This window comes from Brachionichthys hirsutus, chromosome 1 (genome assembly GCF_040956055.1).
Source record: "Brachionichthys hirsutus isolate HB-005 chromosome 1, CSIRO-AGI_Bhir_v1, whole genome shotgun sequence".
In the NCBI taxonomy this organism is placed as follows: domain Eukaryota; kingdom Metazoa; phylum Chordata; class Actinopteri; order Lophiiformes; family Brachionichthyidae; genus Brachionichthys; species Brachionichthys hirsutus.
The window spans coordinates 1113756-1122167 of NC_090897.1; the positions used below are offsets into that span (position 1 = coordinate 1113756).

The following is an 8412-nucleotide window of genomic DNA, read 5'->3' on the forward strand; positions in this document are numbered from 1 at the left end:
AGAGACACGTGTGTGTGTGTGTGTGTGTGTGTGTGTGTTCTCGTGTGTGTTACTGTGTGTGTTTACGTGTGTGTGTGTGTGTGCGTGTGTGTGTTACTGTGTGTGTGTGTGAGTGTGTTTCTGTGTGTGTGTGTGTGTGTGTGTTTCTGTGTGTGTGTGTGTGCGTGTGTGTGTGTGTGTGTGTGTGTGTGTTCTCGTGTGTGTTCATGTGTGCGTGTGTGTGTGTGTGTGTGTGTGTGTGTTCTCGTGTGTGTTCATGTGTGCGTGTGTGTGTGTGTGTGTGTGTGTGTGTGTGTGTTCGTGTGTGTGTGTGTGTGTGTGTTCATGTGTGTGTGTGTGTGTGTGTGTGTGTGTGTGTGTGTGTTCATGTGTGTGTGTGTTTCTGTGTGTGTGTGTGTGTGTTTCTGTGTGTGTGTGTGTGCGTGTGTGTGTGTGTGTGTGTTCTCGTGTGTGTTCATGTGTGCGTGTGTGTGTGTGTGTGTGTGTGTGTGTTCTCGTGTGTGTTCATGTGTGCGTGTGTGTGTGTGTGTGTGTGTGTGTGTGTGTTCGTGTGTGTGTGTGTGTGTTCATGTGTGTGTGTGTGTGTGTGTGTGTGTGTGTGTGTGCGCGTGTGTGTGTTTACGTGTGTGTGTGTGTGTGTTTACGTGTGTGTGTGTGTGTGTGTGTGTGTTCTCGTGTGTGTGTTCTCGTGTGTGTGTGTGTTTACGTGTGTGTGTGTGTGTTTACGTGTGTGTGTGTGTGTGTGTGTGTGTGTGTGTTCTCGTGTGCGTGTTCTCGTGTGTGTGTGTGTGTGTGTGTTTACGTGTGTGTGTGTGTGTGTGTTCTCGTGTGTGTGTTTACGTGTGTGTGTGTGTCTGTGTGTGTGTGTGTGTGTTTACGTGTGTGTGTGTGTGTGTGTTCTCGTGTGTGTGTTTACGTGTGTGTGTGTGTGTGTGTTCTCGTGTGTGTGTGTGTTTACGTGTGTGTGTGTGTGTGTGTGTGTGTGTTCTCGTGTGTGTGTTTACGTGTGTGTGTGTGTGTGTGTTCTCGTGTGTGTGTTTACGTGTGTGTGTGTGTGTGTGTGCGTGTTCAGGCTGCTGCAGCTGGAGCTGAGTCTGACCAATGAGAAAGCGAGGCGAGAAGGCGCTGAGGAGGCGCTGCGTCTCTCTGGGGGGTGAGGCCCCGCCCTCCAGCCGATCGCTGCTTCACGCTCGCCGCCGGACGTCTGAGCGTGTGCGTTTGTTTTGCGTTGCAGCGTGTCCAGGGACGGTCTCGGGGACGTCAGCATTGAGATGGACGCGGAGGACGAGTGGGGGGACGCCGCGGGGGACGCCGCGGGTCTCGACCCAAACCAGCCTCTCGTCACCAGAAAGGTATTTTCCACGCGGCCCGGTGACGCTTCGGGTGGACTTACACCTGGCCGTTCCTCGCTCCAGGTGAAGGGCGGGGCCGTAGCTTGCCGGCGCTGGCTCCGTGGGCGGAGCCTCTACTTCTCCAGGCTGCTGACGAGCCGATCCCGATCTCGACATGTCTTCCTGGCCTACTTGTTCACGGTCCATGTGCTGGTCGTCCTGTGCCTCGCCGGGGTCCTGTAGTGGGACGAGACGCCCCCACCGCAGGCTCCGCCTCCTCCTCAGGCTCCTCCTCCTGTGGCCTCTCAGCTGAAGGTGTTCCTGCCTCATAAAGGCGGGCAGCGTTTCACCTTAGAACTCAGGTTAGACTCCTAGAAGCTCCTCCCCCCCGTCCGGCGATGAGAGGTGAGGTCCAGCACTCCAGGGGGCGGAGCCTCTGCTCTGACCGGTGGGGGGGGGGGCGGAGCGTGCCTGTCTCTCTGCCCACTTCTCTTTGTGGAGACGGATTCAGGCGATGGCGTCTAAATGTTTAACTTTAGCCGATCAATGGACGCGTTTCTGTTCTTATTGATTAGCGATCATTTCTTCTCGTTTGTTTGACAAAGGTTCGAAAATCATTTGGGAAACCAAAAAAAAATCATTTTTAACAAATAAGGTTCTTTAAAAGTAAAATGTTTTCTGGCGTGTTGGTTGATCATTTGATTTGCTGCTGCTGTTGCCACGGCGATCTGTACATAAAGGTGTGAAATAATGAGCTGGATCTATTTATAAAAACTCGTCGTATTTTCTGTCCTGCCTCGGTTTCCAGGACCGATCGATGACATCACAATAAAGCGTCGGACGATGACATCACGCTGTTGTTTTTTTTACGTTCGGGTTTCGAACGGGCTGCGAAGAACAAGACTGAAAGTTTATTTAAATTGTCTTTAATTAAAACTCTAGTTTTACACATTTACAGCGACGATCAATAAAGTTCATCCCCCTGATAAATAATCCAAGAAATGAAAGAAAGAAACGTCGTGGGATGATCAGAGCCTGGAATCCGTCCTGAACCACAGAACACGGGTCCGGACGGGACACGGGTGTGCGTTGAAGCCGCTTCGGCGCCCTCTAATGGAGAGACTGTTGAACTGCAGTATCAGTAAAGCCCACGTGACTTTAAGGTCCTGAAACTGAGCCGGCGTCCTTCCTTCATCTGGATCAAAGACGCTTGATGTCGGTTCTGCTCCGACCCAGACGAGGAACTTCACCTCGAGCCCGCAACGCTCTGCAGCACAAACAAAGCCAGAGTCAGACGGACCGGGTTCTGTTCGGAACCCGGTCCGGGTCGTCTCACGCTCAGACGCGGCTCGGAGACGGTGATGATTGGACAAGGTCGCCTCCGGACGTCTGCTGCCCACCAATCAGAAGCCAGGAATGGTCACGTTTCATTGGCTGGCCCGGAACCAGCGCGTCGATTAACGGAGGTAAGAACTCGACGGTCCGTGAAAATGATTGATTTGATATTTTCATGTTGACTCGGTGATCGGTGTTAATAGTTCGTATCCATTAAAGATGGACGATAAAAAATGTTCTGCTTCATCTTCAAGAAGAAACGCTCCCGTCGGCGTTCCTGGTTTTCCCGTGGAAGACGACTGGCCGTGTTCTGAGCTAGAACCTCGACAGGAACGTTCTCTAAGCGTCTCCTACAGCGAGTCCATGCTGGCGCTGCTCAGGTAAAGGTGTGGACCGCTGCTCTGATGGACGTCCCGCTGGAGCTCACACCGTCTCAGCTCCTCGTTCAGCTCCTCAATCAGCTCCCCTCTGTCCTGGAGGACACAGGGGACATTAGAGCGGGCCTCCCGTCCTCTGCTCACGTCCTCGGAGTTCTTTGTCCTTCAGCCAAGCGGGATTCTACATCCTGCTTAAATATTTAACAACAGAGACTGAAACACATTCACCATCTGTCACACCGTTAATCCCTGTGTGATCCTGGACTGTTTCACCGTGTGATCCTGGACTGTTTCGCCGTGTGAACCTGGACTGTTTCGCCGTGTGAACCCGGACTGTTTCCCTGTGTGAACCTGGACTGTTTCACCGTGTGATCCTGGACTGTTTCACCGTGTGAACCTGGACTGTTTCACCGTGTGATCCTGGACTGTTTCCCTGTGTGAACCTGGACTGTTTCACCGTGTGATCCTGGACTGTTTCCCTGTGTGAACCTGGACTGTTTCACCGTGTGATCCTGGACTGTTTCGCCGTGTGAACCTGGACTGTTTCGCCGTGTGAACCCGGACTGTTTCCCTGTGTGAACCTGGACTGTTTCACCGTGTGAACCCGGACTGTTTCACCGTGTGAACCTGGACTGTTTCACGGTGTGAACCTGGACTGTTTCACCGTGTGAACCTGGACTGTTTCACCGTGTGAACCCGGACTGTTTCCCTGTGTGAACCTGGACTGTTTCACCGTGTGAACCCGGACTGTTTCACCGTGTGAACCTGGACTCAGCTCGGGGGACAATACCTGACGCCTTTCTTCTGCAGCCCGAAGCTCCTTGTCCGTCTCGGACAGCTTTGCGTCCAGATGTCCCCCTTGCTGCCGGCGGTGGTGCAGCTCCTGCTTCAGGGGCCCGAGGACGTCGTCCCCCTGGTTTGTCCGTCTGCTGTCTCTGTGGACTCTGAGCCGTAGGTCTTCTTCGAGATGTGCAGACCGGGTCCGGAGCTCCTTTACCCGACAGTCGTGGTCAGAGACCTGGGACCGGATCTGGTCCAGACGTCTGTTCATGTCTGCCGATCGGAGATTTAGAAACATCAAAGCTCGAAGTTGTCCGACCGGAAATGTAGGACACGCGAGGAGATCTGAGCACCAACCTCGTTCTCTGTCCACCTCCTCCTGTAACCGGTCCTCCCAGGACTCCCTCTGCAGCAGTTCCGTCTGGTTTAGCATTAGCCGCAGCTCCAGTTCCTCCAGGTCCCCTTCAGAGACGGGACTCGTACGGGGAACCGGACTGGAGGACTCCTCCTCCCACGCCTCCGTCTCTCGCTCCAGAGCTTGAAGCTGAGTCTCCAGGTCTTCCAGCGTCCCCCGCTGCAGCAGAACCTGCCTGAACACCTCCTCTTTGGTGGAGGAGGGGACATCCGTCTTCACATCAAGAAGAGAGTCCAGGGAGAGGACAGGAGAGGCCCGAGGTTCTGGGGAGGCCCGGGGTGAGGGAGACCAGTCCGTCTTCGCTTTGTTCCTTCTGGGACATGTTGAGGGACCCAGATTGAAAGTGAGCGCTTTGTGGGGCTCCTTGCGTTTGAGCTGCGGCGGTTCTGACGGTCTGTGAAGCTGAAGACGTCTCTCTGTGGTCGGCGTCCCCGAACCGGAACTGATGCTGGGACCGGTCCTCCGCAGGACGAACTGGACCTCGGTGCCCAGCTGTCCCATCTGAGCCACATGCTGAAGGGGGCAGTCATCGGCGACCAGCGCTCTCTCTGTCCCTCGTAGCTTTGAGACGAGGACGTAGCGTCCCGTCTGACCTGCGGGGGTGCACGGAGACACGGCAGGTGAGACGCCGCGGGGACACCTGCAGCTGAAAACAAACCGGGGGACTCACCTATCGCTTGCGCGAGGGCGACGACGACGTGCTGACACGGCGTCTTCGGGGACAGTCCGCACACCACCCGGGACACGCCGTCCACCCAGACCCTCAGCTCCATCGCTCGCCTTCAGCGCCACCTGCAGGCAGGCAGACGGGTGCGGGACGTCCTCAGAGACAGTGTGTGTGTGTGTTTACAGCAGGAATGTGGTCGGACGCACAGACATTCCTGCAGAACTCCGGCACCGCCCACATTCACCTCAGGCTCCGCCCACAGATACCTTCGGTATCGGCGTCGTTCCGAGAAGGAACTCCCGTCAAACGTTTGTGTTTTGCAAAATATTTCTTCTTACTTTCAAACTTTCTCCTCCGATGAAAATATTCCAGAAACGTAATAAAATATTTTTACGCTCGTTTGGATCCGGAACATCTTGAGCAGAAATATTTTTAACGCAATTAATTCTCCGTTTCCGGCGTTCCTCGCAGCAAAGCGCAGGGAACTCGTTTCCCTTTGAATCCTCCAATCGAACGAAGAAGCTCTGATTCCGTCGAGAACAACGTCAATAAGGATAAAAAAGTCAAAAGTCTCGTTTGGATCAAGAAGGAAGCAGATTTCACACTCCGGGCCGGAATAAAACATTTCCTGTCTCTTTCCAGGAATAAATTTGGCGGCAGTCAAACCAGGAGAGGAAACTGAAGACTCACCTGCTGGTTTGCTGCTCCCAGTTTCTCTGATGGTCGTTTTCCTTGTATTCGGATTGGGAACCAAGCGCTGGCCTCCAGGAGGAGGAGGAGGAGGAGGAGGAGGAGGAGGAGGAATGAAGCTGTGGAATGCGGCTTTTCTGGATGCGCTCATGAAAATTGTCACTCTGAAGGCGGAGCTTTGTTTCAGTGAAACATTTTCTTCCTCTTCCTCTTCCTCCATTGAAACTTCAAATGTAATATCATTTTTCTCTTCATTTTTTCCCCAATCTTTCTTTTTTCCTTTAAATCCAGAAGCAGAATGTTTGTGCTTGATGCTAATGCTATGCTAGCCATGCTTCTCCCCCCCCCCATCTCATCAGTGATGTCATTTTCATACTCTGGCGCCATTGGTCCCTCGTTTATGAACAACACCTGGAGCTTAGTCGTTAGCATACAGTAACTCGGGTTAGCATACATTACTCAACTGTTAGCATACAGGAACTCAGTGGTTAGCATGTATTGCTCTTCCGTTAGCATACATTACTGTACTCAGTGGTTAGCATGCATTGCTCAAATGTTAGCATACAGGAACTCAGTGGTTAGCATGTATTGCTCTTCCGTTAGCATACATTACTGTACTCAGTGGTTAGCATGCATTGCTCAAATGTTAGCATGTATTGCTCTTCCGTTAGCATACATTACCGTACTCAGTGGTTAGCATGCATGCGAATCTGTTAGCATACAGGAACTCAGTGGTTAGCATGTATTGCTCTTCCGTTAGCATACATTACTGTACTCAGTGGTTAGCATGCATTGCTCAAATGTTAGCATGTATTGCTCTTCCGTTAGCATACATTACCGTACTCAGTGGTTAGCATGCATGCGAATCTGTTAGCATACAGGAACTCCGTGGTTAGCATGCATTGATCAACTGTTAGCATACATTACTCAGTGGTTAGCATGCATGCTAATCTGTTAGCATACAGGAACTGATCAGGGACACCTGGCGGAGGAGAACAAGACTTTTAATATATTGATGGTTTCTGCTGAAATCTTCGGCCTCATCAATTCTCTGCTGATTGATCGTATTCCCGCATGGACTACATGGACACAGCTCTCGTTGACGTTTTCTTGATTATTGACTATTGATTAATGATCTGCCCTCAGATATCAATCAGCATCGTGTTGCTCATGAACACCTAAAGGGCATTTCTGTAAGAGACGAATCTGTTGCGTCTCATCCCAGTGATTCATTTCATCTGAGGAGTGTGAGTGTGTGTGTGCGTGTAGCTGTGTGCGCGCGCGCGTGCGTGTTGGCCACAGGAGCGCTGACTAATGCAGGCTAAGCGGCTTGAGCAGTGAAGAGCCTTCCTGTTGTCTGGGTGAACGAATGAAACGCTCCCATCATTCCGAAAAGCTGTGCGTGTGCGTGCGCGCGCGTGTGCGTGTGCGCGTATCACGATTGAATTGGTGTATTTTTGTTCATGTGTCTCGGTACCAGTATATGCTGTAATTATATACCTTTTTATACCCAGTTATGCAATAATATCATTTATTTATTACTTTCATTATTTTATTTATTTTTTAGTGACGTCATGATGTGTTCCACATTATTCTTTAAATCTTTGTAGAGTTCCCCCCCCCCCCCCCCAATGTGGCCCAACTCAGTTCTGGATCGGTTGGATCCTCAGCGGGGTGTCCCCGCCCCATCCGGCTGGGCTGGAGGGACATCCGGGTCCCGGTCCGGGTCCCGGTCCTGGTCCAGGTCCAGGTCCAGGTCCAGGTCCAGGTCCCGGTCCCGGTCCCGTCTGCTGCTTTACAGCCAGCTGGGACCGGATAGCAGCGAACGAGCAGGTGGCATCAATCTCTGAGCAATCTAATTATTGATCTGTGGAGGGGTCATAACCCCCCCCCCCAGTGCTTATGGGTGGGGGGGACTCATTAACAGGAAGTGATTTGGGGGGCCGTGGCTGGGCTTGAGCTCCCTGTCTTTGTTTAGGATGGGGGGGGGGGGGGGGGCGGGGTGACATCTGCTGTTCCACCAGAAGGCTTTTGTTGCGGAGATAGAATGATGACGTCACCGCTCACCACTTTAATAGGTGAAAGTGTACCAATAGCCCCCCCCCCCCCCCCCCCACGCACACAGTGACAAATACTGATTCCTATTTTATCGATCAGTGATCCAAAACATATCGATGGCATCATAAATCTGGATCACTTTAATCTCTCAGCAGTTAAAAATAGTCCAGACTCCCGGAGCATGCTGGGACATTTCTCTCTCGGCCTATCGCGTTCTCTCTTCGTGCACCGTTAAATTATTTTTAGATTTAAGAGGATCCACTTGATCGGTGACGTCATCCAACCTCACCTGGGCCTCATTTAGAAAATTGTGAATCTGAAAACGCCCACCTGCAGGGACCCGAACCCGGACCCGAACCAGACCCCCCCCCCCCCCCCGATGGGCGTCATTGGTTCGTAAATAATTACTCCTATTATTTTATTTTCATACAAACACTTCTGACGTCACCGCAGAAACCCGCAGCGCCCGCGGTGAAACCCACTCACGCACATTTCAGACCCGCTCCGCGGCCCCTTCAATCGCCGACAGCCAGGTGAGATATGCGCGTGCGCGTTCCGGATTAAAGCGGCTGCGCGGAGCCCGAGGAATACGGGAAATCAGAATTTATTTTCAAAATAAAAGGAGTTGTCGCGCAGCCAAAACTGTAGAATACACGCAATTCCACGGCGTGTCCTGCGCGTGGCCGCCATTTTTACACAACCACACGCCCGTGGAATATAGAGCCGGGACCGCGCAACAGAAACACGCAAAGGGGGGCA

General features: G+C 52.3%; 1 protein-coding gene across 2 annotated transcripts; it reads right to left on the reverse strand.

Moving 5' to 3' along the window:
- Positions 1–2241: 2241 nt before the first annotated feature.
- LOC137917221 (ras association domain-containing protein 7-like) lies at positions 2242–5104 on the reverse strand. 2 transcript variants are annotated; one of them, XM_068760127.1, is made up of 4 exons: positions 4909–5104; positions 4181–4831; positions 3834–4096; positions 2242–2598 (listed from the first exon to the last, which is right to left on the reverse strand). In XM_068760127.1, the coding sequence occupies exons 1-4, from the start codon at positions 5009–5011 to the stop codon at positions 2578–2580; spliced, it is 1038 nt and encodes a 345-aa protein (XP_068616228.1). In that variant the 5' UTR covers positions 5012–5104; the 3' UTR covers positions 2242–2577. The 2 variants fall into 2 exon arrangements, with proteins under 2 accessions (XP_068616228.1, XP_068616175.1); XM_068760074.1 differs by having other exon boundaries at positions 2242–3139.
- Between the last annotated feature and the right edge of the window lie 3308 nt (positions 5105–8412).

Excerpts from the sequence above, each read along its gene's own strand:
- LOC137917221 (XM_068760074.1), bottom strand. The coding sequence starts at position 5,011 with ATGGAGCTGAGGGTCTGGGTGGACGGCGTGTCCCGGGTGGTGTGCGGA. Across the intron at positions 4,832-4,908 it reads CGCCCTCGCGCAAGCGATAG|GTCAGACGGGACGCTACGTC; the intron begins GTGAGTCCCCCG and ends GCACCCCCGCAG. Across the intron at positions 4,097-4,180 it reads GGAGGTGGACAGAGAACGAG|ACATGAACAGACGTCTGGAC; the intron begins GTTGGTGCTCAG and ends TCCGATCGGCAG.